The sequence below is a fragment of the Haemorhous mexicanus genome, chromosome 2 (assembly GCF_027477595.1).
Source record: "Haemorhous mexicanus isolate bHaeMex1 chromosome 2, bHaeMex1.pri, whole genome shotgun sequence".
In the NCBI taxonomy this organism is placed as follows: domain Eukaryota; kingdom Metazoa; phylum Chordata; class Aves; order Passeriformes; family Fringillidae; genus Haemorhous; species Haemorhous mexicanus.
Window position 1 is genome coordinate 26,422,565 of NC_082342.1, and position 27,895 is coordinate 26,450,459.

Here is a 27,895-nt window from a genome sequence, read left to right on the forward strand (position 1 = left end):
TATGAGTTTCTATCCCTCTCTGTCTTGCTAATTTGCCTCCAAAAGGGAGAGAGGTCAGAGTGGGATGGTTGGTTTTGAGCAATGCTTTATTTGCAGTGATCCATGGCTTTATTTGGTGTCTCTGTAAATTCCACCCCAAAACAAAAAAGCAATTGCAATATTTCTCCAAGGTAGCTACCTTCCTTGCCTGTGATCAGGGGTCCGTATTGTAGTTCTCAGGAAGAAAACTATCCAAATACTGTCTCTTGTTGTCAGTTTGGTGGTTTGGCGCAATGCTGAGGGACAAGTGTTCATGACTGGCCCAGAGAGGGTAAAGTCCTTACTGTGTTTCAGGGGTGGTAATGAGACTTGTGAAAACATGTCTGCAGGTGTCTGGGTAGTCAGGCTGGGCTGTTAATCCATCCAGCTGCTGGCCTGTTTTGGACAGGGTCCAAGACCAGGTAGGACACTGCTGCTTTTCTTTACAGCCTCCAAACACAGATGAGGACTTTCCAAGCAAACCTGGGCTGGTTTATGGTTTTGGGTGGAAACCACAAGCAAACCGTGTCAAATCGCTGGATTCTGCCCCAAACCAGGCAAAGTGCATATGTTTCTGTTTCATTTTGCTTGGAGATGACTGGGAGAGGGAGGAAAACGTGCATGAATCCAGTGTTGATGTAAGTCCATAGGTGATCCACTCCTAAAGGCTTCCAGTGCCATTCACATGGCTAGACCAGACGGATGAAGGCAGAATAATACATAATACCCGAGCTAACTTCTCCTGGGAGCTTGGGTTTAAGAGGAGGGATATTTTGTCTGAAACCCTTCCAGAAAGGGACAGTTGGGAGGGGGATTAATGTAAATGTGGACCTTCAACATATGTAATCTCAGCCGAGGTGATGGGGCAGTTGGGTCAGGGTTTCTTGTGCTGTGGGGCCCTGGAGCATAATGTGCATGGGAAATAGAAACCCTAAGAAAGAAAGAAAGGGGGAGAATTGCATGTCCCGGGGGGTTAAAGTGCATTTATTTTTCACGTGTTGCATCAGAGCACACTAATTTTTGCCCAGGAGGGAGGGCAAGCACATGCAAAAACAGTCCAGTTTGCTAGGAAAGGTGTGGAAGTGTGATGCCAGATAGCTCAGGAAATGTGGCTATAAGACTGTCCCCCCCTCCACTTCCTCACAAGGCACAGCTCTGCAGCAGGCATGTGCCCGGGCTTTGTAATGGAGTCACTCTCTTCCCTTGAGCCCAGGGCACCCCCGGCTCCCCATTCTGTCCCCCTTCTCCCATTCCCTCTTCTCCCACGTGCTTTTATTCATTCTGCAAACAGCGTATGCCAAATCCAACTTCACAGCTGGCTCTGCTCCACGTGTTTGTTTTCTATGCCTGCGCGGCACTCGCCCGCTCTGCTTGCGCCACGGCTCAGAGGTGGAGGCGGCGGGGGGAGAGCAGGGCTGGTGGGGAGGGAAACGGGAGCAGGCTGCTGCTTGCCAAGCCCTTATTTGTTTAAAGCTTAAGCCTGTTTGAGAGAGCCTTTTTGGAGTGAGGGGTAAGTGGCAGGGGTGGGATGCGGGGGAATGGAGAAAGTAAACTGTGTGTCAAGGAAAGCAAACTTTACAGCTGGAATTGCTCCTGATGCTTGTTGTGTGAAAGGCCTGGGGAGGGGCCTTCGCCTCTGAGCTCGTGCTCCTAGCATGGGTTCGAGTGTGAGCGGGCAGCAGTGACAAGTGGGGAGCCAGCGGCGGGCCTGTGCCGTGCCCGGTCCTCACGGGCGCTGCTGCTGCTTGACAAGCCTGGCTGTGGCGCTTACCAGTGGGTCCTAGGAGCTGGGTGGGGCCCAGGCAGGTGAGTCTCCCTTCCCAGGCTCTGAGGCAGCAGCACTTTGCCATCCTTTTGTTACGGAGCATCCCCTTGTTGATAGAGAGAAACCTTATGGCGGCCCTGCCCATCTGTCTGTGCAGGGTGACCTGAGGTCTTGCTTCATGTCCTGCCGTGCTTGGCTCACTGTCCTCAACGGGACCATCATTTTTGGAAAGGCGTGTTTATTGTTGTGGTGATAAACAGGGCAAATCACAAGCAAACACAGCCTTTAAAAAGGCCTAAACAATGCAACCTTCTCGTCTTTGTCTCTGGGAAGAGGGGAAATCTGTCACCCATCCTAAGACCCTGCTGTGATTGTGTCCCCCACGATTTTTCACCTCAGGGTGGGGCCCCATGCGGTTTTGGAGCAGTGTGGCAGCTGCTGATCATGGCATAAAGTAGGACTCTGGCTCAGCCCAGCTGGGTTCTGGCACTCAGCACTAATCCCCGCACCCCACCTTAGGCATTTGGCACAAGCCAGAGCATTTTCTATGGACAGTCATTTCTGTCCCTTTGTTTTGCTAGCCTTGAGCTTCCTCTTGTGTTTTTTGGAGTAGTGACATGTCTTCCAGGGGAAATTTGTCCCAGCAGAGAGTTCTAGAGGCTTTTGACCTGCTCCCATAACGAAAATTATTATTGTTAGTGAAAAGCAATTTAGTGACAGCTATGGAGAGTAAAAACTCCCATTTATTCTCAAAATTGGGAAAGAAAAAAAAATCCCCAACTTTTAAATGCCATCTTCAAAGGACAAGAAAAACGGGCTTGTGCTTTTTTGCATCCCAGCAACAAGTCATTGCTGAAAGGAGTGCGAACTAGAAGGCAGTTTCTCTTTATGGTGGTGATGGGGATGTCTCTAAAGCCAGCCATCTGGGGATTAAACTTTGTATTGACGTTACTGGCAAGTACTTTGTCCTGTCTCTTTTGTGTGCTCTTCTGGATTTTGCTGTCAACTGTGTTAAACTAGCCTTGTGCTTGTTAATGCAGTTTCTGGGTCTGCTCCCATTGAAGTCATGGCAAAGATCAGGCTGATTTTGGTGGGAGTAAAATCAAGTCCTTTGTTATAATCCAGGGGATGTGTTGCTTTAGCAGGTATTTCTCCTGTGCCACTGGCTTAGGTTTATGATAAGCTTGGTTCGTTTTTACTGCAGCAGTTGTAGGCACCCTTGCCCTTCAGGTGCATACTGAAAGAAGGTTCAGAGCCTAGGAAAGCTGCCCAGGTCTTTGCTTTGCCAACAGGAAAATTTCCCCGTAGCAGCTTCCCCCAAGGAAGGCTTAACAGTGTCACTGGCAGTTTCTCTGGAGTTTTCTGGTTTGTGATTTGGTTTTTTTTTATTTGTGTATTTGTTTCTCTCTATTACTGTTTCTAATTGGACATGGACAAGATTTTTCTATTGTTCCTAGACAAAGATTATTTGGATTTTTTTTTTAAGTTTGGTACTTAAAGGTATCCCATGTTTAAGCATTTGAAAATGTGGGCTGCTCTTAAAAAGTGTCCATAGCTGCTGTGTCTGGCTTGTGATCTACTCCGTGAACAGGAGCTTCTGAGTTTCATTTTGCAGGTGGCCATAGCTGACAGACACTGAAATGTGCTTGCTCCCTGAGCACTCCTGCTGTGCTCCATGCAGATGCTGCTGACTGGTGGGGTTTGTCCACCACTCCTCATTGCTTTGGTTCATGTTATACAGAAAGAGGAGTGTTTCAGCTGGTGGTTACCAGCATGAATGGATGCTGGGATATTTATTGTCTGTCCTGCAAGCTTGACCCCATCACGTGACAGAAACAATAAAATGGAGATGGGTCTTTTCAGGGCAGCTCCATGTCACACCTTTGCCATGATTTGTGGTTCTTCCTTCCCATTCTTGACCACTGCTCTGGCTGCAGGGAGGCCATAGGGTGATATTAGGTAGCCTAGGGTTTGGGTTTTTTAGCGTTGCTCTGTCATCAGTAGCAAAATGGTTGTTCTGGTCAACATCTTGATGTCCTGTAGTCAGAGAGTGAGAGTTGGCTGTGTGCGTTCCCCAAGAGCTGCTGGGGAAGCAATGGAGAGTGAAAACAGCTTTGGATAAGAGCATCCTGAAAGGAGTGCAAACTAGAAGGCAGTTTCTCTTTATGGTGGTGATGGGGATGTCTCTAAATGTCTATTTTGGACATTTAGATGTCCATTTTTCCATGGATTTCTCCATGGGAAAATGCTGTTTCACTTGAGACCAGGGCATGCTGTGGAAGTCTTAAGCTTTTGTCTCAGAGCAGCAGTGAGTTTCTGGTTGAGAGCAGGAGTGGTTTTCCTGCTATTCTGAGCAGGCCAAATTTAAATTAAGTGGAAGAGTGTCAGCTGGGGAGAGAGAATTGCTTGAGAGGTGATGGTGAGGTGACAGCCCCTGCTCAGAGGAACACAGGAAAAGGACTTGAGCCTGGATATACATGTGGTGGGTGAGCTATGGCATTGCCATGTCCTTGCCCTGAAGCAGTGGGGACAAATGCAACATGAGGAAATCTGCCAAAATCCCAGCTCCTCTATTTCTTCTTTCTTGACCCTGTCATCTAAATTTAATTTTCCTGCTTTATCTTTTCTGTCACTTTTATTCCACACTTCCCTTTAGTATCTCTGAGGGCTTTTGCCCGGCATCACTTCCCCTACATCTGCCAGGCCTGCCTTCTCTCTGACCTCCCCCTAACCCAAGAGACAGTTAGAATCTCAACATCAGATTTCAAGATTTGGGGTTTTTTTGTTTGCAAAGGATGAGAAGGGAAAAACAAAATCAGTGCCTTGAGAAATGTAAACTACCCACAGGCACATCTGTGCCTCTGTGATGACAGCTCCTGGTGGGAACTGCACCCTCCTCCACTGCAGCTGCTGACTGGGATGGAACAACCTGAGGCCCAGCTCATGTTGGTGTAGGATTCAGAGTGGTGGAGACCAGACCAGAGCCAGCTGCATCAGTTGGCACTCGCCACCCATCCTGTGGGTCCCACTGCATCAGTTGCCAGCAGAGCCATTCCCTGGGCCTTTCTTGCCCATATGCACATTCTCAATTATTCCCAGCTCTCTCTTACGTGCTTTTCCTCTTTGTCCAAAGAGCGAAAAGGTATGGACAGGTAAATTTTTTTAGTACTTGTATCAAGCATTCTAAAGTAACTACCTCTTCTACCCAATCATGTGAAGTCTAGAGGACATGGGATTGTTCTTCTGTGTTTAGTACAGCGTCTGACTGCATTGACACTGATCTCCAGCTTTAGTTGTGATGGGAATGATAAAGCAAGTGTTGTTTTGATATGGTAAGAGAGAATGCTTCAGGCAAGTAATACAGTGCACTAAATCCCTTTCTTCTGAGACTGAAGGTGTGTTTTCACATCATACTGGTATCAGTGGGTGACTCCTTTCCTGCTGCCTCCTCTGAAATACTTCTTATGATGAAGATTCAGTGTTGTCCCATAGCAAAGCCTCAAAAAAGCAAGACTTTGTTACTGCACAGCAACTGAGTTTATACCAGTTGTGAGGAAAACTGAAAACACTCCAGAGCTAATAACTCGTCACAAGTGTGTTACTACAGTGATGTGGTTTTCAAGGAGATCCTGACCCTTTTTTCCTGACACTAGCCTTGGCAAGAGAGTAGGTCAAGCTGCACCTCTGTGGGGCCTTGATCTTGCACGGCCTTGATAGCAGCAATTCTGCTGGTTCTCTGACATTTGAAAATCAAGCTCCTGAATGCAGGGCCTACAAACTTCCGTAAGTGCTGCAGATGTACACCCCGGTCAGGATTCCTCAGCTCCCTAAACTGGGACCTTAGTTGCGAGGCAGGAGAGTCTACAGGTGGATCAAGAATGAGAAGGATGGAGAGTGTTGTGGAAAAGTTGATCTAAAACTGTGGCAGTTCTCCCAGTTTGGGAGTGATTCTGGACTGAAAGATTTTGATTGGAGAAGCAGCCTGTCCCAGCCACAGGGGCAGCCCTGGCAGCTGCTCCAGGGCCCCTTTCTCCCGGCACACACTTGGGAGAAGGAGCCAGAGAGCAGCCAGTAGTTCCAGGCTTGTTGCAGCAACAACATCTGTTTTCTAGGTGCACTTTGTTTCTGAAGAGGCTGTGCAGCACACTCCATCTGCGCCTTTCTCTTTGTTTTTTTTTTTTTTTTTTTTTCTTTTTTGCCGCTTGTGCCGCGTTCAGGGCGGCTCTTAGTGGAGGCAGGCACTTCCCGGGAGGGCCCTGCGCCAGCTCCGTGCCAGCGCTGGCTGTCGGGCTCTTTGCACCCGGAGCAGTATTGTCAGCATCTTGACAGCTGGCCGGCTGCATGCTTATTAGTTACTACTTTCGTCTTGCCCTCCACCTCTCCTTCGCCTCCCTAATCACCTCCACCCTTTCCCTTCCCCCTTCCTGTTCCTGCTGCCCCATCGGCTGGCCAGCCCTTCACGGAGCCCCCAGCCTCTCCAGATTAGAGCTCTCCAGGGACTTCGTTCTTTTGAAAGGAAGAAAGAAGGCAAAAAAAAAAAAAAACCAAAACAGAAGGAAAAAAAAAAAGAAAAAAGGAGGGGAGGAAAAAAATTTATTAAAAAAAAAAAAAGAGAGAGAGAGAGAAAAGAAAGAGGGGGAACAGAAGAATGAAAACAGACCCAAGGGGCAATAGTCCCTCAAGCCATTTCACTGCATTACAATGAATATGGACTCTATTAAGCTCCGTTCTGCCTGTTAGTGTTTCCCAGGGCAACACAGCTCCCATATGGCAAGCATGCAGCAGATTAGGGTAGGCCTCTGGGCTTCATTGAGGGCCCAAGGCTTGACTGGCAGTTGAACCCCATCCTTCCCCCCCCCCCCCCCCCCAACACTTGACACTGCCTGTGTTTATCTAAAGCAAAAAGGGCCCGGGTGGGAGAAGGGGGCATTTGGGAGGTTATTGTCCCGGGCAATGGGAGAGGGCAGCGAGAGGGGTGGGGAGGGTGAGGAGGGAGGGAGGAGAAAGGGGGTGGGGGGGGGTGCAGCCCCTCATACATATTCAGGAGGGGTCTTGAATGGGCAGAGGAGAAATAAAGCAGATGGAATTCATGTTAAAGAACAGCCACAATCACCCTCCAAAAACAAGGAGAGAAAAGCGGGCAGCCTTAAAGGAGCATAGGGAGCAGCGTTTATCCAATTAGCAGGGTTGTCAAATTGAATTTACTCAGAATGGAGGGGGAAGCCAGGGGGGTGAAGGAGGGAAATTAAGTGTCTAGGGCATTGGGGGAGCATGATATTGAAGAAAGGAGGTGGGTTTTCTTTTTTTCTTATGCTTTAGCCTTGTCTTTTCAAGGACTGGAGCTGCTTTCAGGGCACACCAAGGGGCAGCAAAAGCCAGTGTGTATACTCTGTTTTAGCACAGGGCTCCTCTCCCGGTAACTGTGGAAAAAAGGACGTGTATCCTGTGGGGCAAGGCCATCCTTGCATCCGTGGCCTGCCTGCGCTAGAGCTGTCCCCGGCTGGCCGGTTTTACCACCCTGGGACTACCATGCCACAGGCAGTGCCCACAGTGAGCCACACTCACTGCAGTGCCACTGCCATGGTGGCACTAGGGAGCCCGTGGCAGGTATGAGGGCGGCATTTCATTCTTCAAGCGGCCTCACGCTTGCTGGCTGATGAAATGCCAACATGAAGGGGTTCTCTGGGTCTCAGCAAAGTCAGCCTGATCAAAGCCAGCTGGAAAGTGGCACTCAGTTTAGAGGAGCTGTTGGATGGAGAGGTGCCAGAAACTGCAGGCATTGGGTCCTCAGGGATATGAGCAAAAATCAGACAGGCTATGAGAAGGCTTTGCATCCTGTTGCTAATTCAAAGCCAGCATGCCCAGTCCTCTCCCGGGTGATGCTGCAGGCTTTTATGGAAAGAAACTGCTCAGGGAAGTAGCTTCATCTTGAGGAAGACAAAAAAATTACAAAGATGTTTGCATGTTTGGTTTGTTGCTGGTTTGGTTTGCATGAGCAGTTCTTGCATGTTCAAGGAAAAGAGATGTTTTCCCTGCAAGTTTCAGGACTTGCTTGACTTAAAACTGTGGTTCTTTTTAGGGTAACCCAGTTGCAGTTTTTAGGAAAACTCACTGATCTGTGGTGGTTTTGCCATGCCAGGTTTTACTCTGGATATTTTCTTTCTGAACATGAGCATGTATTTATCCCAGGCTTTCTCTGTTGTGGCTTTTTGATGGACTCTCTGAGCTCACAAGCAGCCACTGAGATAGTCTTTTTGCCTAATCACTTTAAAAAAGGGAGAAAGTGACCCCCTCATACAGTTAGTCAAGGGCTATGTTAAAGGAGCTAAGGCACTCTGAAATCAGAAGCTCTCTACAAGAGAGAAAAACATGCAAGCTTTTATCCCTGTTTCCACAAACACTGTGCTACCTCCTTGACTTCAAACATAGTGGTGTAATATTGGGTTCTACCTTTCTGCCCACTCCTGATACCAGCCTTTTCCCATTTGGGATCCTGCCACTCCCTAGGGCACCTGCACACACATCCCCATCAGCTGCCCATGATGTTCCATGGGAGGGGAGCTTCTGTCCTGCACCAGCCTGTCCTTTTCGCAAACCCTTTCAGAGAAAATGAGCCTGACTTATCAGTGTGAAATTAATACTTTGAAATCGGGACAGGGCTTGGGTAGAGGTCAATTTTGCCCAGTGGGGTGTTTAATGGGTTGGGGAGAAGCAGCTGGGGATGTCCAGATTGCTGTCCATGCCCAGGAATCATGCAGGGACTTTGCAGCTGATCTGCTCAAAGATGTCACCTGGACAGTATTTTTGCAGCTAGGGGATTATACAGTTGTACAGTGCAATTTTTCAGAGGAGATAGAAAAGATTTGGCATCCAAGAACAGCTTGCTTGATGGGATCGAGGTTCCAGTCAGAGAGCTTTTGATTTCCAGCCCCACTTGCCAATGCTTTACTGGATAACCTTGGGCCAGGTTGGCTTCCTCTTCTAGCTCTCAGATTCCTCAATTTGTAAAACAAAGGGGTGCCGTTGCTCTTTTCTTTTTCACATTTTCTTTTTCAGTGGTTTTTGCTTTAGGCGGGAAAAAAGTACTGTCTTGTATTAAAAAGTAATGATTACAAGTAAAATTGGCTCATAATAGTGTGTAAGACATTGCTTTTTCTGAAAAGCTGAGGTCTCAATGTATGAAACAGAGAGCTGGGAGTTTCACTGTCCCTACTTGACCTGCTGGAAACAGAGAGCAGCTGCAGTGAATTCTCCAGAGTCACCCAGGGTGTCCCCAGCTGGTAGGTGGACTGAAGTTGCTTGCAGCCTTTCCCTCGGTGCAGAGCAGTCCTTACCCCTTCCCACTGTTCATGACTTGCAGGAAGAAGTTCCCAAGGTCCATCTGCCTGACAGAACCCCAGACCACTGCCATGTGTGTCAGTGTCTTCACACAGCTCCCGGTCTGCCTGGGCATTCCCGCAGCCTTCCCATCCATCCCTGCCTGGGATGTGTGGTGCGGGATGCTGCCCTGGAGCTGGGGCATAGGCTGGTTCCTATTTGGGAGCCTTGTAAATTACAGGCAATGTGGCAGTAACAAGGGCTGCTTGGCTGGCCCTTGTTAAGCAGTAGGGAGCTTGGGGCTGTGAGCTGCATTTCCTCAGTAAAACCTTCAGTTTCTAATCAGCAAACACCTCTCCTGTGGCCTGTGCTTAATTCAAATCCCTTTTTCCTTTCGAGATTTGTCACCCCACCCGCACCCCCGCGCAGGAATGGGCCTTTCTTCCTTTTTATATCTTCACCTCTGGTTTTCCTTTTCCTTTCTCGCTCTGCTGCCTTTGCAGTGCCCTCCACCACTATGGCACAGCTGGGGCTGCAGGCAGGGGCCTCGCTGGGCTTAGGTGTGTGGTGGGAAGCTGAGCCGACAGATTTTACACCCCCACCACCCCTCCTTAACTGATTAAGCTCTCGTTAATTTCGTTCTCTTAATGGCCCCTCTTTTGATTTACTGGCCTGTCTGAAAGGGACTTAGAGCTCCACCGACAGGAAATTCTTATTTTAACCTGGCAGGAAAGAATTTAAAATAAATAAACAATTTTTTTTTTTTGTGTTCCCTCCTTCTCGAAGCTCTTTAAATTGCTTTAACTCTTTTCCTAGATAGCAATTAAGCAGGAGCTGTCAAGAGCGGTGTTATTGGTGGCTGCGGAAGTGCTGGCAACCAGGGGCACCTCACAAGGTACCTGCCTTGGGGAGATGGATGCAGCAGAGCAGGACCCTCTCATGTAGCAGCCCTGCAGCCCCTGGTGCAGCCCCTACCTGGGTCCACCACCTCTGGGAAGTCATCTGGGGTGCCTGGGGTCTCCTCCACTCCCCACCTCTGCCTTCTCTCCCACTGCAGTCCGCTCTAGTGCTGATGGCGGGACACGAGGCAGATCGAAAGCTGCCTGATTAATAAAGTTCCTTGCTTTGCACTATTGCAGGCTGCTTAAGGACAGCATTTTCAAAAGAGGTCAGCTTCCATTTAGGCATCGAAGTAAGTTGGTTGCCTATTCAGGAGAGCTCAGCATGTCAAGAACTGAATGCTTTTGAAAATCTGGCTTCAATTGTAAAAGCTGAGAATTTAAAAATCTGGCCCCAGATCCTAATAGTTCTTTTGGAATTGATGTTTCCATTCATTTTCCTCATTATTTTTTTGCTGGCCATTTACTTTTTGTACTTCACTCAGCTGTGAAAGAAATGGCCACATGTCCCTATTTAGAGCTCGTACTCTTGCCTGGAGGTTTGGGGAGGTACCATACATACACTTGTTGCAACACACCTTCTCTCCTCATTTTCTGCTCAATACTGTTCAGTCTGCCTAGTGCTGTGGCAAAATTTTTTGAGCTCCCCTTTTTTTTCTCCACCTATTGCTCTTCATCTTTTCACAGACCTGGGGGCAGCCAGTTTAGTCACTGCATCGATGTGCCTGGGTGGTCCTAGCTCATGAGGGGTCTCATGTACAGTTCTGTGCCTTTGGCTTTGCCCTTCTGGCCAGAGGCTCTGTGCAATGCGGAGCTGTGGGGAGGTCTGGTTAGGAATATCTTTGCCTACCCCCTCCCTCAGCCTGGGCTCCAGGGAGCAACTCATTTCTGTCCAACATTTTTCCATCCTGCTGCCAAACCCATCCAGACAGGGGGAATGAGTCAGCTTTGCTCCATAGGCTTCCAACGCTTAGGAACCAGACAGTAAGTCCTACCCCAAAATGTTTCTTCTCCGTCAGTGAAAGGCTTTCCATCTCCAGAAACCTTAGGGTGTGAGGTGTTTTTAAGCCTGAACTACCTCAAAGTCTTTTCCAGATGAGTGTAATTAGTGGGACCTTAACTTGTGCATTAGCAGTGGTGTCAACACTGCATGTTCTGGTATGGACAGACCCAGGGCACTTTTACAGCCATCATTAGTGGTGACTTCCAGTGGTGGCTGTGGCATAATGAAGTGTGCTTTGGTGGCTGCCTTACATGGAGAAATAAACTTGAGCAACTCAGATAGGTCTCCAAGTCAATCACTAAAGTATCTTGTGATTGACTTGGAGCTGTGAAGTCATTATGCACTGGTTGGTGGGGGAAATTTTGTGACTTTCTTGGGTGAGGAGAGTGAACACCAAGAAGGATGAGGTGTGTGGGAGGGAAGTTGCTGTCTTGTCTCTTTGGCACTGGAGGTTACCCACAGGGATTTCCACATGTAACGTGGCTGTGGCCTGCAGTAGCTGGAGTATGGCCTAGTGTTCTCTCTGGATGCCTTCAGGATATGTCCAATGTCTGAGCTCCATCCCTGCTCCTGGATGCCTGGAAGCCACATTGGGCCATACCAAGCTTGACTTAATTTGTTCTGCCTCTCAGTAGGGCTTGTCATCTTGGCCTCACAGCCACTCTACCCATGATTCTGTAACTCCTGTAAACAGCTGCCTTGGACCAGCCAGTGCACTAGACTCATACTGGCCCGCAGTATGGCCAGAGCATACTAATGCTCTTTGTGGCCTTTCCAAAACTCCAGCGGCATGTCACTTTACTTGGTGTTTCTTCCTTTTGAAATCACCAGCTCTGAGGAGGTTTTTCTTTCCTCTTCTCAACTTTATATGTCTCTTCCATGACTTCTCCTTCAAGCAGAGTTCTGGGATGTGGGGGGGAAAAAGGGGCGGCTTGTGAGGCTGTCAGAGGGACAGCCCAGTTTGCAGAGAGGCGTGCAAGCCAGCCGGCTGGATTCTTGCTGTTACGATGTGGATCTCAGCATGGCTGGCCATGGACATTGCCCTGTGCTGCACTTCTGCACCTTTGCTGTCACCAAAAGCCAAGCAAAGTAATTTGAGAGGAGCTTGGTGATATTTCCCCAAATATGTGTGGTTTCCTTGCTAGCAGTAATCAGCCTTGCCTTGAACAACTCACCAAGCATCTCAGGGAGAGTATGTGTCGGTCCTTACTTCAGGAGTTAGGAGGTTTAATTTTGGGGGTTAGGCTTGAAGGGACTTGTGCGCTCTTTTTGATGGAGATGGGTATGGAGAGCACATGCTCAAGCAGGTGATGGCTTAAGCAGTGACCATGGTGGAAGTAGGAAATACCACCCTGCAGTCAGGCGCTCCTGAGGATGGTGATTGTGGCTAATGAGCTGTTTGCTGCAGGGGGAGCAGGCAGTGTAACTCCTGTTTGGGCTGGCTGCCTTGGCTGCTTTGGGTTTGGTCTTGGGCTTCTTCCCTGTAGACATGCCACAGGAGCAATTCTGCAGTGCCTTAAGGCTTGCAGGTCATCTTAGTGCTGCAGCTGAAGGGAGCTCAAAATCCTATAGCTGCATTAGATGCAGTAGAGGGAAATCTCCTCTTGAATTCAGCCTGTTGCCTTTGATTAAAGATGAACTCAGTCAGACTTCTGAGGTGTCTCTTACGGCAACTGCTGAGGTCTTTAATTCCCCTGACCTGGCCTGTCTGCTTTAGTGTTCATTCATGGGTCTCCAAAGCAGCTGCTGCAGTGTGCAGCTCTTCACAGAACCTGGGTTGTGACAGGTGGCCTTACATTTCTAGCTTTTTGGGGCTAGTTGACACTTTCAGGTATGAACCTGGTGGTTTGTGTAGAGTTAAAATAGGTGGTGTGTTTCAGGCAGAACAGTTAATCTGAAGTATTTTCTTAGGTTGAGTCTCTTAGTTACAGTGGACTTTTACTGCTCATTTACTTTAGTGTTCAAAATAGAATATATCCAGACATAGCCAAGAAGTGGCAGCAACACTCAGTGGATATCTCCAGTGACACTTTGTTGGAAATGTTTGTGTTTTGCTCCTGAAAATTGCCCAGTGTGCATCACTGTCATTCACTGTGCTAAGTACGAAATGGGAAGGGGACTGTGTGTCTGTGTGTGCGTGTGTACTGAGGGTGGGATGTCTTGGAAGACTCCCAACCGTGCCTGGGAGAGAGGCTGGAGAAGAGAAATGCTTGCATCAGCATCTGTAGTCTCCTCAGGCCACTGGCTTGGTGAATCTGTGGCAGTTTAGGGATGTTGGTAGAGAAGCCAAGCAAGGCTGGAAAGCAGAGGGAAGCCTGAGGGTTTCATCCATCATGTCTCTTGTCATCCACAGGAATCCACTGCCACAAATTCACTGCATCCCCTGAGGCAGCTTATGGGACCCTTCCCTGGGCACCCCAGGTCACACCGCATGGGATGGCAATGACACGTGGAAGGAAGAGGCCCATGTCCCCCATCCCTTGCCTCGTGCTTGCAGCTGCCAGCTGTTTTGCCAAACTGAGTGAGTGTCTCTTCTTACCCATTCTGGTTTGCCTCAATGCTGTTTAGCATAGCCATGCCTCACAGACAAAGAGGTTTTCTCTCTCTCCTGTTCCCTCAGTAGCCTTGACCAAAGGTCTAGGTTCAAACTCTCTTCCAGAGGAGGATACATTTGGAGTCAAATGTTTCTCTCAGGTGGTGCCAGGAAGAAATGGGGCTGGAGTTCATCTCTAAAAATTAGGGTGGGTATATGAGGAGTCCAGGGGATGGTGCAACACAAGAAGAGGCCATTGGGAATGCAAATAATACAGCACTGCAGCTTTTTCGACTGTCTATTCTATTGCTGAGTCTCACAGAGCTTTCTTATTCCTGTTTTTTCCCTCTGTGCAGGTGAATCTCTGCAGGTCACCGTGCAACCTGCTTCTATTGTCCAAAAACTTGGAGGCCCAGTCAGCCTGGGGTGTGTGGTGGACCCCCCCCGAGTGAACCTCAGCTGGAGACTGAACGGGAAGGAGCTGGCTGGATCAGACGAGGTGCTGGGTATCCACGTGGAGCGAGGGAAGCTCATCATCACGGCTCTCAACAACCGCACTGTGGGGCGCTACCAGTGCATTGCTCGTGTGCCTGAAGGAGTCATTGCCAGTGTCCCTGCAGTGGTCACCTTGGCTAGTGAGTAGCTTTAGTTCTCCGACAGCCCCTGCTTTGCTTGGCCCATCGATCACACGTCTTGAGAGGCTCATCCATTCTTGCTTGCTCGTGCTGGCATCAAGGGATGACTCCTTTGGCATAGGGCCTTTTGTAGCATTTTTGATTGTGGACTGGCTGACATGATGTGGCCTGGTCTGACCCAAGCTATCCTCCTCCTGCGTGGTAGGCTGCAGATCTGTCCTTCAGGGAGAATCTTTTGCAAGACCAGGGAATACCTGAGCTATGGGATTTGGTTTCCTGACAGTCAGGCTGCCTCCTCTGGTTGCTGACTTGTTGATGGAGTTTGTAAATAGTACCTGCTGGAGTTGATGGCCCAACTGCTGCTGGGGCTGCTGCACATCTGCTGCCAGCACAGGGTCAGTGTGTGCTATTACCTTCCTGAGACACAACTCTGAGCAAGGGTCTTTGCTCCTAACCCTGAGCTTACATGCTCCTCACTGCTGCCCTCTGTCACTGGGAGACATGTGCGTGGCCAGAGGTGTCTTAGGTGGGCAATTTTTCTTACAATCACCTGGTTTTGGCCAGATGTTGTATGTATTTGACCAGAAGGGATTGTATCTGGATGCATGTGAGAAAGAGCAGTGGAGACCCCCAGCTTCTCAGAAATCCACACAGTATTTGGTGGAGCAAGTGTGTGCAGAGGAGGCTGCCATTGCCTTGCAGTGACAGTCCCTGAGTGTAGAAAGGGCTTCATCTTTCCCAGGAAAAGGGAGTTTGGGGCTGTCTTAAGAAAATGAAGACATGAAGATGTTTGTGCAAAGTGGGGCCTGGCTTTGCTTTAAAGCCAAGAACTACTGGCTTGTCACTGATTCATTAATCAGGAGTGAAATGTTTAGGCCAGGCAGGGTGGGAGGAGGAGGAGGCCAGGGAAAGCAAGGAGAGAGTTGCTGAACTCCAAGGCAGGGTGGGAGGGGGTTGTCACGGGGCCGAGTCTGTTGGGGGATTTGGCCTGAGCCCCATGCTGAGATTAAGTTTTGGAGAACACATTCCAGAGCAGAAAGGGGGCTGTGTGTGCTGGTGGCCTGATAGAGAGAAGGAGAGGAGGGGAGAGGTGGATGGGATTACCAAGGGCATGGTTTGAATTTAGGAGAGTAGGGTGTGCACAGCTCCTCAGGCTGATCAGCTCCCACTTAGCTGATCCCCTTTTCTTTTTTCACTCGCATCCCAGCCCCCTACCACCAGCTCTGTCTCCTGGGAAAAGTATGTCTGTCCTATCTGAGGTGGATGGGGGACAGGTCCTAAGGCACCAGAAGGCCCCACCATGTCCTTCAGGACAGATCAAAGCCTCTGAATAGTGCATCAGCCCTCTCCAGGAGCCAAACCACCTTTGCCTACTGGATTGCAACTAGGGATGTGTGTGCAAGAGAATGCTTGGCCATTACTGTGGTCCCTGTTGTGGCAAATGCAATTCTGAGAGGAAGTCAGGAGCACCACTTAGTGGAGCTCACAAAACTGGAGCCAGAGGTTGGATGATCAAGCAGCTAATCCATTGTGTAAAACCCCTGTGCTGTGCTGTGCTGTGCTGTGCTGTGCTGTGCTGTGCTGCACGGGTCCCTCATCCTCAGGGGTAGCTGGGAATGGTAGAGCTGCATCCCACACACCTGGATAGCCTCAGGTGATAGAGAGCACCCAGATGGGGAAGATATAGCAGTCAGTGAGTGAAGAGAGAGATAGGGCATCCCAGTGAAGGTGTGGGACTGAAGGTGTGGGAGGAGAACCTTCTGGAGGGGTTCAAGTAACCAGTCTCATGTTCATGAGCTGGAGTCTGCTTGCAACAGTGGTGTTGCTCTGAAAGAACAGGGAGCACCACTTGGTGGTGGGACTGAGTTTGAAAGCTGTGGTAGCAGGTGTGCCCCAGGCTTTCTCTCTGCTCCAGACCACCTCTACAGGACCTTGCTCAGAGCTGATTCAGTGGCAGCCATGGTGAGAGGAAAGCCCCTGAGAGGTAAGCTTGCAGTTGATAAGTCTTCTCCAGATAATCTTCAGGGCTGAAAGGAAACCCCCTGAAAGTCTTAGTTCCATCCAAAAATTATTTTGAGGTGGCAGGGGGAAAGTGAAACTGGAATGTGTGAATGAAAGCAGTGGGGGGAAGGAGGACGATGGAAATATTTTCAAGGCTTAGGTTTATTTTGGAAGGGGACCTGGAGTCATTGGAAGAAGTGACTTGCTAGGTTTTGAGGAGTGTAGGTAAAATTGTCTGGCCAACTTCTAGGCTATTTCCCCTCCTTTCTTTGGGCCTTGTTTGAAGGAAACATTTTGGAATGCCCCAGGCTCTGTGTGCCCAGTCCCCTGGGGCCTGCTGTGCTTTGCTGACAGTCAACAAGCAGATAAGCATCTCTGCAGTGCTGGCAGCCCGTGTAGCCCTGGGACTCACACCTCCTTCTCTCATCTGAGCCGATGAGAGTGATGCCAAGGCCATCTCTCTTCCCCCTGGCTCAGAGTGCTGGTTGAAACTTGCATTTAATTTCTCCAGCAGAGATAAAATAGCTGTTGCATATCCAAGAGGTGGAGGGAGGAGGGATTTGCAGAAGGGAAAGATTTCATGAAGTGACAAAGGGAGCAGCACTTCAGGCATTACTTGGGCACCACTGAGTCCAGTTAGAGCTGAACTGGAGCTCCACACAACCTTGGCAGGCCATGGCATATTAGTGCAGTTCACTGCAGGTCACACCTGCTGATCAGTGCGGTGCACAAGATCAGCCCTGCAGCCCCCAGGGCAGCACTGCAGTCTGGGACAGCTTGTATGGATAAAACAGGAGTATCCCTGGTTTTCCAAACCAGGCTTTAAGCCTTCATATGAATGACAGCTGCAAAGAAGAAAGAAATGTTTTCTGTGCCTGATTCTAGGTGGCAAAGTTGCCATCCTGCCAGGATGCCCTGCCCCAGCCCCTCTCCTGGGTACAGGTGCTGTATGGAAAAGACACAGCTGCAGTGGGCTCTGGTGGGGCCGAGTGATTCCACCAGGAACTTGTACATGGTGCTGAGGGCTGGTTCTGTAACAGCCAGAGGCTTGGAAGGTCAGGAGCTCTTTGTGGAGCTCACAGGGGCAACTGAAGTGCAGGGCTGGAGCAAGGCTGATAAGCAGAGGTAGCAACAGCTGTGTAACTCCCAGAACTCATCTGTATGCTTAGAAGATCAGGGCATCAAACACAGCAGCAAGCCTGACCTGGATAGACATGATATTTGAAAACAAAACAGAAAAATAGATGAGGGGTGCAGCAAAACAGCTCCACCTGTTCCAGTGTCTCTGTGGCCAGGGGTGTGGGATTGCAGGTACCTGTGTCCTGGGAATGCAGTGGGCAAGGGTGGCTCATTGCCCTGTTCCCTCCATCGGTGCCACACGTGAGGTCAGTCCTTGGCCTTGTGGCAGCACATGTGGGAAGCTGGGCCTCAGCGTGCAGAGCTTGTGGGCAGTGACCTTGCATATCCAAGAGGTGGAGGGAGGAGGGATTTGCAGAAGGGAAAGATTTCATGAAGTGACAAAGGGAGCAGCACTTCAGGCATTACTTGGGCACCACTGAGTCCAGTTAGAGCTGAACTGGAGCTCCACACAACCTTGGCAGGCCATGGCATCCCCCGGGATGGCATCCCCCAGGAATTTGCAACTGCTTTCTGAAGACAGCCCCATTCATTTTCCTTCGCCAGGGCCTCTCTGCAGATACTCCCCAAAAGCAATGGCAAGAGGGAGGGAGGGAGGGAGGGAGGGAAGGAAGAGGATAGCTGCCTGTTGGAAGAGCATACGCAGAGCAGGCACAGGGGCTCTGGTCCCGGAGGTAGAGGCAGTATGAGGAGGGTGGTGTTTTGTGAACCATCGGAGCTGTGGCATGAGGACTGTGAGATGGACCCAGCGTGGGGAAGATGTGCTGGGGGGGGGGGGGGGTGTGTGAGTGGGCAGGAGTCTGTGGTCTGTGCCTATCTCAGCAGGGTGAGAGGAATCTGGTGATGACAGTGCCAGTGCCCAGGCTCCTGTGGTGCTGGCGGGATGGGGAGTGAGAGCCACAGCCCTAGGCTGCTCTCACAGCTGAGGGGGAAACAGTGGAAGGTGCCTGCCCCAAGGCTGGAGGGCCCTATTCATGCCTGTTCCCCTTCCCTCCCTTTCCTCTTTCACTCTTCCTTATGGCAGGGAGAACTTTTACATTGGGGCCATCATTTAATTTACTATTGCTTCTTCTCCAGATTTATTTATGGTTTCCCATTCATTTAATCGTCTCTGTCTCGCCTGCCTCATTGCTTGGCCCCCAGCCCTGGGACTCAGCTGGTTTCCCTCCCCAGTGACAGCAGCACAGTTGGCTGCAGGGCTGCACCCCGGTTCACTCCATCATGCCTCGGAGCTGGCTGTAGATGGACATACGCAATGGTCTTTGGTTGCACGCCCTGGTAAACAAAAAAAGGGGGGGACCAAAAGCCCTCTTATCCCATCACGGCTGGGATTGGCAGTGCTCTGTCTGTCCACAGCACCTTCCAGACAATGGCTGGTAGATGAGGACTTGCTTCACTGTGGTCAGGCATGTCTTTTAAGGACAAGAACATGGGCTGGCACGCTGGGTGCTGCCATATGAGAAGGAAAACCCAGCCAGCAAGAGGGGATGTGGTTTGTCCCAGCTGCAGTGGTTGTTAGGCTCTGGTGCAAATTGCATGTTAGATGTGGGGCCTGGCTGCTGCTGGCTGTGCAGCTGAAGGGGCAAGTGCTGCATATCTCCCTGGCATGGATCCTGTCCTCCAGCCCTCCCTGCTGGGGGGGGGGGACACACATGGTACCCCCACAGCTCAGGGACAGCTTGTTTGAACCCCCCCAGGACGAAGCTGGTTGTCCCAGCTTGGCACTGTGCCCTCTGTTTTGCTGTGCTGGGCCAAATGCAACAGGATGTTGCATTTGGCCCCAGCAGGATGTGTGTGGGGGAGCTTGTCCCATGCACAGAGGGGGACAGGGGTGACCCTGACCACCCCTCATCAGCTCTGGCTGACCCATCAGCCCTAAAGGATGGCTCTACATGCCCATAACAGTGATGAGCAGGGCAGTTGAGATCTCCCGTGGCCAAAATCCACTGGCAAATAAACCAGTCTTGTTCTCTGTGGGGAAGCAGGAATTTAGGAGAGTAGTTTGGCAGGAAGCTCGTACACTTGGCATATGAGAAAGTAGTTTGTCCCAGTTCTGCTATTTTTCCCTTCTTCCCCTGCCAGTTTCACTCAGCTTCTCCAGAGGCACCTGGTTCTTGCTCCCCCAGCCACTCCAAGATCTCTTCCTTTCCTCTATTCTTTCCCCCTTTGTCTACAGTTTCACCCCTTGTCCCTCACTTCTGGGCTGAGGGGAAACCAGGAGGAGTTGCAACTCCCTCCTGTGGGGCTGCACCACCCACAGCTGTGAGATGTGGGCTGAGCCACCATCTGGGGGGCTGCTTGTGAGAGGCCCCCATGTCTGCCCAGCCCACAGTCATCCCAGGGGGTGCCGTGGCACAGGGTCATCATTTTCCATCTGCAACATGGCTCTGCTATGCCAGGACGTTGGGTCTGCTCTTTTTCCAGGCTCTTGGGCCCCTTCTTCTCCTCAGGGTGTGTGTGCATCTACATGTGCTCGTGTAAGTGTGTGTGTGCAAATCCCTGCCAGCATTGCTGGAGCCTATGCCTTGGCTCCAAAATCTTAATTTGGCTGTGATGAATCCAGACCACCAAGGCACACATTAATTTTCCTGATGCTCGTTTATATTTTGTTGATCGGCAAAACATGCACAGTGTGGGCAGGCAGACCCCGGGCTTTCACCACTTTTCCACCTCTTTCCATTTCTGTGGTTCTCACTATTTTATTTTTTGATCAGATATAAAAAGCAAAGAGGAGAAAATATCCATCATCGTTCCCTGCCCCAGCAGTAACTTTCGCTGGAGGAGGAGTGTGAGGCACTGCCAGCTTTTCACAAGCTAAGAGTTAACTTTCATCTGGCTTTAATATCCAATGGAAACATGGCTCTCCTCCTCAGCTTGTCTTAAAGGATTAATCACATTTCTGAAGTTCACCCGTATCCCTTCTTTTTATTATTTTTTTTAATTGAACAATGCCAAGAAATTCCAGAAGTATTAGGCATGTTCATTGCAAATCATTTTTATGACATTGCAAAACCTACCCTTTTCTTTTCAACCTCCTCCCCTTCCCTCCGATCTGGGCCCGGGACCGCTGGCTCCCCCAGCAGCTGCCCGACAGCCCCTCCACACCGCGCTCAGGGAGGCTTTCTCGATGCCTTGCCAAGAGAGCTGGTTTTTATTTGAACTCCATAAAGGATCTTGCTTTAATCAGAAAGTCTGCTTGAGAAATTTCATGTCACTTTTCCATGACTGTGGGTGGGAGAAGCTTGGAGCCAGAGTTCTTTTGCTCTTGGAACGCTGCTGCATTTCCCAGAGAACAAGCCCCACATTTTTCTGCTGGCCGGGGCTGCCAAGGGAGGCTGCCTGCCACCCGCACACCGCCAGCCCTCCTGCTGCCCCCTGGCCCCCAAACTGCCCGAGGTCATGGGTGCCACGTCCTGGGATGGGTTTCTGGGGATGAGGGAGCTGTCGACAGCACGTGGCCATGCTGTGGCTGCATATGCAGCGCACTGCATTAGAGCGGGGTTTTGCAAAGGAAGTGTGGTCTGATCAAGAATTAGTGGCATGGCATTCAGGAGATCTATTAGCCCTGGATCCTGGGAAGAGGCACCAACCTGAGCCTTGATATGACAGTGTGACCTGTCTCCTGTGACAGCAACCAACTGCGGGATGTGCCGTTTTCAGTAGTGGTGAAAACATCTTGGCTGGTGTACAGCATTGTAAAAATGCACGAGGGACATTTTTCCTGGCACAAAACCACCTCCCTCACAGCACAGGTGTCTGAGACAAACTTCAAGCTTGCAGTGCATCGGCAAGATTTGCCATCACGCCGGGAGAGGGTGGAAACCAGTTTTCTCTCTGAAAACTTTGGTGGGGCCAGGTTGGCATGCTCCCTGCCCTTCCAGATCTGTGGGATTTTGCTGCAGTCCTCTCCTCCTGCTTTAAAGAAACAGGGCAAAGAGAGCAAAAAGTTAGGTAGCCCTTCTACTTTGTTCCTGTGCTTCCAGTCCTGCTGCCTGCATCAACCCAGCCAGGATGGGAACTCCCATCACAGCACGGGCAGAGGGATGTATTGGGACAGAGTTTTCACAGCTGCTTTAGTGAAGGAGCAGCTGTGTCATGTAGAGGAGGAGCTGGTTTTCCTTGCAAGTCCCTGTTCTTTTAACTGGAGCTTGGGCACATGTGAGGCATCGTGATTAACCAACTTCCAGCTGCAAGATATTTGTTGGGAGCAAGAGTGGCAAGAGCAGAAACGCTGATTTCTCAGGTGTGCGAGGAGCTCAGGGAGCATCACACACTTCCTCCCACCTGGCATCTGTACACCCTTTAAGCAGGATGGGCTCCCAGAGTTATGACTACAAAGTCAGCTTCTCAGTAGCAGGACAGCAGCCATGTGTGAAATAGCAGGCGGCAGAAGGACCATTTTTGGCTGCCTTTCAGTGCTGCAATAAGTTGGCTTATTTTTTACTCTCAGGCCAGGATTTTTCACACCCAGTTTCCCAGCCCTGGAGCAGGCAGTTTCTCCAGAAGCTGTGTTTTAAGTTACTCATTTTGTAGGAAAAAGGAGGGGGGGGGGGGGGGGGGAAATCCTGAAAGGAAGCCAGTTTCCCTAGCTGCTGGGGTCAGAACAGTCCTCTGCTGGCACCATGAGGAAACAGCCCCAAGTTCATGGTGACAGTATGAGCTGACACTGAGATGTTTAGCTAGCCACTGAGATGCCTTGTCTTCTGCTCTCTTTGCAGATCTCAAAGATTTCAAGTTTGATGGCCAGCATGTGATCGAGGTGGATGAAGGCAACACAGCTGTGATTGCCTGTGACCTGCCCGAAAGTCACCCCAAGGCTCAGGTCCGCTACAGTGTGAAGCAGGAGTGGCTGGAGACCTCCCGAGGTGAGCGCACAGGCGTCTGTCCCAACAGGTTCTGCCACAGGACCCTCAGTTTCTCCCTTCCTTACCAGCAGTAGCTATCTCTACCTGCTGCCTCCTTGTCCCTTTGCCACCTGTCTGAGCACAAGTTACTTCAGGGTCTCCCTGATGTCCATGCTGCCGGGGACATCATAGTTTTTTCTTTCCCCCTTATCCACCTTTTCTTCAGGACATTGCATGCGTTCCAGGAGGCTGGACAGGAGCATATCTTGTGACCATGTGTTACTTTCTCTTCTCTCTCTACAGACAATTATCTTATTATGCCATCTGGAAACCTTCAGATCGTTAATGCCAGCCAGGAGGATGAGGGGACTTACAAATGTGCTGCCTACAACCCCGTGACACAGGAGGTGAAAACTTCAGTCTCCAGTGAGAGGCTCCGTGTGAGACGTAAGCCATTCTCCCTTCACCACACATCTCCAGCTCTGGGAACACTGATCAGTCCTATCTGGTGCAGCTGCTTTTCTGTGTGAACCATTATCTATTGCTGAGAAAACTCCTTTCCAACAGCAGAAGGCCCCAAGTTCTGCTCCTGGAGTATGTGTATGCAGCCCTGGGATTGTCATGCTTCCTTAGGATTTGTTCTTGGTGGTGGGCGGGCAAAGGCCCTTAGCCCTTTGGCAAGGTGGCTTTGCTGTGTGCACGGAACCCTTACAGAATGTCCCTCTGGTCCTGCATTGCCATTTACCCATCCCAGCACAGGAAAACAGTGTGCTCTACCACTATCCCTACTTACCCACTGCACAGGGTGCTCTCCCACCATCCACCTTCCTTCCCATGCACCTCCCTCTTCCATCTCTCCTCCCCAGGCTCCACAGCAGAAGCAGCTCGGATAATTTACCCTCCTGAGGCTCAGACCATCATTGTCACCAAGGGTCAGAGCCTGATTCTGGAGTGCGTGGCCAGCGGGATCCCCCCACCACGGGTCACCTGGGCCAAGGATGGCTCCGGCGTCTCCGCCTACAACAAGACACGCTTCCTGCTCAGCAACCTCCTGATCGACCCCACGAGCGAGGAGGACTCGGGCACCTACAGCTGCACGGCTGACAATGGTGTTGGGGAGGCCGGGGCTGCATTCATCTTCTACAATGTGCAGGTGTTTGGTGAGTGCTGCTGGAAGCCATTGTTTCAAGAAGGGCTTGGATATTTCATCTTCTTCTAGGGGAAGATACTAGCACTGAAGCACTCTTCCTCTCCCTGGACAAACCACAATGTAATGCAAACCCCTTCTTGTATTTCCATTTTCGGGGAGACCAGACTAATTCTTTCTTGAGGGCAGTAGTTCCTCCTTCTTGGGTCCCACCATGGGCTGGAGATGATGGATCATCCTTTCCTCTGCAGAAGCTCTTCTGTCATTTGTGGCACTGCTTTTGTTCTAATACTTTCTAGTGGAAGCCTGGTTGCTTTTTAGACATATTTGACATTGGCATAAGGAAGACTTTGGAGTGTCTTTGTTTTGTTCTGTTTTTTGTTCTGTTGTAGGGACGCTCTGTGTGGAGTAGAAAATATAAGGGACACTACACCTTAGATATTTCTACCACACACACTTCCCAGTCTCACAATTTTTAGGTAGATTAAGCCCATGTTTCACAGATTTTATTTCATCAGGCGCCAGTGTGGTGTTGTGGCACAAGCACAATCTTTGCCGAGTAGCATTTCAGCTCAGAAAAATGGGACTTGTAGATGTTTGATGTCATGTGAGAGGGCAGATGGCCTTGGGCTATCTCCCTTTGCAGTTTATGTGGATGCTGAAGGGGAGGGGCATTGAAGCAGACCCATGTGGGCCCCCACAAAGGGAGTGGGACTTCCGGGTAGGAAAGGATCCATCTCTCCGCTCTCATCCCTGCAAAAAGGAAAATGCAAAGCCACGACCATGCTGTGCTCCCAGCCAAGTGGTGCTCAACAGTCTGTTTGTTCCTCACACAGAACCCCCGGAGGTCACCATGGAGCTATCCCAGCAGATCATTCCCTGGGGCCAGAGTGCCAAGTTCACGTGCAAGGTGCGAGGGAACCCTCAGCCTTCGGTGATGTGGCTGCGCAACGCGGTGCCGCTGTCAGGCAGCCACCGGCTGCGGCTGTCACGCCGGGCGCTGCGGCTGCTCAGCGTGGGGCCCGAGGACGAGGGCATCTACCAGTGCATGGCTGAGAACGAGGTGGGCAGCGCCCAAGCCATGGTGCAGCTGAGGACAGCCGGCCCGGGTAAGCCCCTCTCCCCAAAGTCGTGACCATTTAGTCACAGCCTAACAGACAGAACAAGGACAGGGGAAGCAGGGGAAGAAAGTCGGGGTGTTGCCCCTGCTTCATATTTAACCTACGCTGCAAGTGCTACTCTGCCTGAGGTCTCCATATCTCTCTGTGGGAACACATGATACCAGTTTTGCTTCTAAGGGCAGGGCCATGAGTGCACATTTGGGTGGTCTCTACACAAGAGACATAAGACATCTGGGTATAGTGCCTCACCCCATGGCTTAGCTCTGCCTCTGAACTTGCACTGAGCAAGAGCTTAAAAACTGAATTCACCTGGGGTAGGAGAGGTACCATCTGATTCCTTCACCCTGTTGAACTTACACAGGGTAAGAGGGACTGCAGAGAGACAGGGAACCCTGTGGTTTATAGCAGGGGAAGGAGGGATTGTTGCCAATACCTTTTTGAGTGGTACTGCAGGCAGCACTGCACAAGGGGCTCACAGCTCTGACTTAACCACAGACTGGGATGGGCATTTACCCTGTTGTGACACCTTGTCTTCCAGGAGCTCCACTCAGCCCTGGGCAAGATGCCCAGCTGGACTCAGCTCAACCTCCAACACCACCTTCTAGGGACAGCGCCTTAAAGCTGCCCTTGGATATAGCTGGACTGCCAAAGCCTGGGACAACCCCTCTAGCAGCATCTCCACAGTGTGCAGCCAACAAGGAGCTGGTGACTCCAGCGGAAGCCCCCATCATCCTCAGTTCTCCACGGACATCCAAGACAGACAGCTACGACCTGGTGTGGAGACCCCGACCTGACAGCAGAGCCCCCATCCTCTATTATGTGGTGAAGCATCGCAAGGTATCACTGTTTTGCCCTGCTCCCATCTCCCCTCTGCACTATTCCATGGGTGGGGTGGCGGCCTCACCACATGTTTCATGCTTCGTGAGCAGGGGCACCCATCGCTCACTGGTGGCACTGGTTAGTGGGACCGCCTGAGCTGCAGCCTCAGCCTACAGGCTGGGACAGGAGGTTTGCTGTGCTATCCAGGAAGAGCCCAGTGGCAGTGCCTGCCTGCCTAAGTATGCAGAAGGCACATGCACACACTTCACCAGTAGCTTCCATGCCCAATTCCCAATTGCGTGCTTGCACAGGTAGAAAGCCCTGAGGGCAGGTTGCACAATGACTTGTTCTGCACAATGACTTGTCTTGGCACAAGCCACAGGGACACCTCTGCCTTGAACAGGCTGCAGGACACAGAGCAGCAGCCTCTCTGCTGCGTGTGCCTGTCCTGCTCAGCAGCACCAAAGTGCCCAGCCTCAGTGAGTGTGAGGAGCCAGCAGAGAACTGTCATAGCCATGCTACATCCTCTGGGAAGGTCCTTATCCCCCAGATTTATTCTGGAAGCTGGAAGGCAGTGCGCTATGGAGTACATCACTTGCAGGTGGCACAGTGTGAGCACATGGTGCTCGGCCAAGTCCTGCTGGAGCCCAGGGGCTCCTCCCTCTGGGATGCTTCACGGCACCACGGACACAGCTTGTAGCTCAGCAGTTTCTTTAAATGGTGAAGCATTGTTGAAGGAAAAATTCTGCTTTTGAGGTCTAAAGTATCTCTTTCCATTTGCTGGGGATAAGTGGAAAAAAGAGGCTTGAATTCATTTGTCTGCTGCTTTTCTTTCCTTTGGGTAGGCAGGGAGCTGCAGTAGAGAGGCAGATTTTGCCTCAAACCCCTGAGGGTTTGAGTATTTCCAAAAACATGCCAGATCGCATTTTTTGGATTCCCACCCACTGCAAGGCACCGTTTTCACGTACATGTATACTGGAATTGTGTGCTTTTGTGAAAATACAGTGTAAGAGAAGACTGTTACAGTCCTTGATTTCTTTCTAAAAAAAATTAAGAAGAGGATTTCAGCTAACCATCTCTTTAAAGAGCCCTTTAAAACAAAGGGAAAAGATGCCAGCACAGGAACACAATAGGGTAAGCTTAAATAAAAAACCAAGATGCCAAAAGCATCCCGAGACTATTGGCTGTGGTTGTCTGCCAAGAAGAGATTTATTCTCCAGTGGTGTATCATGTAACTGCCAATTTTGCTTGCAGTCTTAACTTGCAGCCTTGGAGTTTGTCCATATTGGATTTGTTTTTCAGCGCTTCACCTGGAAGGGGCTGTGGGGCAGTGAAGGTTACCATGGGTCACTGCAGTTTGCAGTAATATGTTTTCAGTGTAGTCCAAATTCTCAGCTGGAGACTCTTTCTTGGGATGCTTAAGGATTGTGTGGAAAGGAATTAGTCCCAATAACCCTTACAGTTGTTTAAAAAGAGTCTCTTTTTATCCAAGATCCTTAGGATCAAGTTATATAATGATCTGTTTTTGATGTTTCTGACTGAAAAAGCATGTGTGTGGAGAGGGAAGGAATCAATTTAGCAACAAAAGAAAAGGCTCCTTGTGTAGAAGTTGGCTGTAAAGAAAGTTAGACCTACTGACAGGAGACCTACATTTTTACTGGGCAATGTTCTGCTTCTCCTCTAGAAAATGTCTGTGAATGTCTCTTTTTACCCTGTTCCTTCACTACCCCAAACTCTCAGCAGCCTGCAAGCAGTCAGATGCCATGCAGCCCTTATTTTTGTTTCTTAAGAATTTCTCTTTCCCTTTCCTGGATATTAGCAGCCTTTAGGGCTCCCTTCCTTGGCCTCACAACTTTGCAGGCTCAGGAATAAAAATAAAACGAGGCAGGCATTAATCAGTCAGTGTCAAATGCTTGGGGAAGATGAATGATACAGCAGAGTCTTGGCATTTCCGTTCTGTGGCATTGCCTGCATTACTAATTCTCCTTTTGGCACCGGGTCACTTCAGTGTCCTGCCTATTTGCCTGCAAAAATATTATCTTTGCAGCTGGGGAGAAGGAGGAAGGTTCCACCTTCCCTCCCCCTCTGCATGGGGCATCAGGCTATCACAAAAAACCCCCCTGTGTTTCCAAGCTTTTCTGAGGGCTATGGCCATGCCCAGTCTCTTCCCTGCAGAAACCTTTGCTCTGGCATTATGGTTTTTCATTTCAGCCCTAAAGTGCCAGGGGTGAGGCTGGATAAAACTCATTAAAACAAAGTTGTGTCTGGGTACCTCATCCCACAGAAATGGCCAGTATCTAAATGAGCAGCTCAGCAGATGGGATGCAGGAGAGATTTGGCTCCTAAAATAGCTGTGTCCTATGGCTAATGCTGCATTTTGGGGGGCCACACCTGCTCTGGAGATTTACACAGATAGAGGGGTGGTGGTATCAAAGGGAACCAGAGGACAGAACAGGGGTGACTGAACCCTGGGGTCAAGAAAACACTCTGGGGCTTGGATGAGTTGTCCTGCTTATACCTTAATTGCTTTGAAAATCAGGCTGGAAACATCTCCTTCCTTTGCAGAGAAGGAAGAGAAGGTAAATGTGGTTGGTACACAACTTACTAATAAAGTTTCTGAGCTCAGTGCCCACAAGAAGCCCAGCCTGCCCCAAGC

General features: G+C 50.2%; 1 protein-coding gene across 2 annotated transcripts in view; it reads left to right on the plus strand.

Annotated features, from left to right (window-relative positions):
* BOC (BOC cell adhesion associated, oncogene regulated) overlaps positions 1–27,895 on the plus strand; it is a 54,813-nt gene that overhangs the window by 18,187 nt on the left and 8,731 nt on the right. For both annotated transcript variants that reach the window (XM_059837989.1, XM_059837988.1), the window contains exons 2-8: positions 13,356–13,523; positions 13,892–14,170; positions 22,027–22,173; positions 22,456–22,599; positions 23,019–23,312; positions 24,136–24,408; positions 24,959–25,257. In XM_059837989.1, the coding sequence (XP_059693972.1) occupies positions 13,439–13,523; positions 13,892–14,170; positions 22,027–22,173; positions 22,456–22,599; positions 23,019–23,312; positions 24,136–24,408; positions 24,959–25,257 (1,521 nt within the window). In that variant the 5' untranslated portion in view covers positions 13,356–13,438. The remainder of the gene's footprint in view (positions 1–13,355; positions 13,524–13,891; positions 14,171–22,026; positions 22,174–22,455; positions 22,600–23,018; positions 23,313–24,135; positions 24,409–24,958; positions 25,258–27,895) is intronic.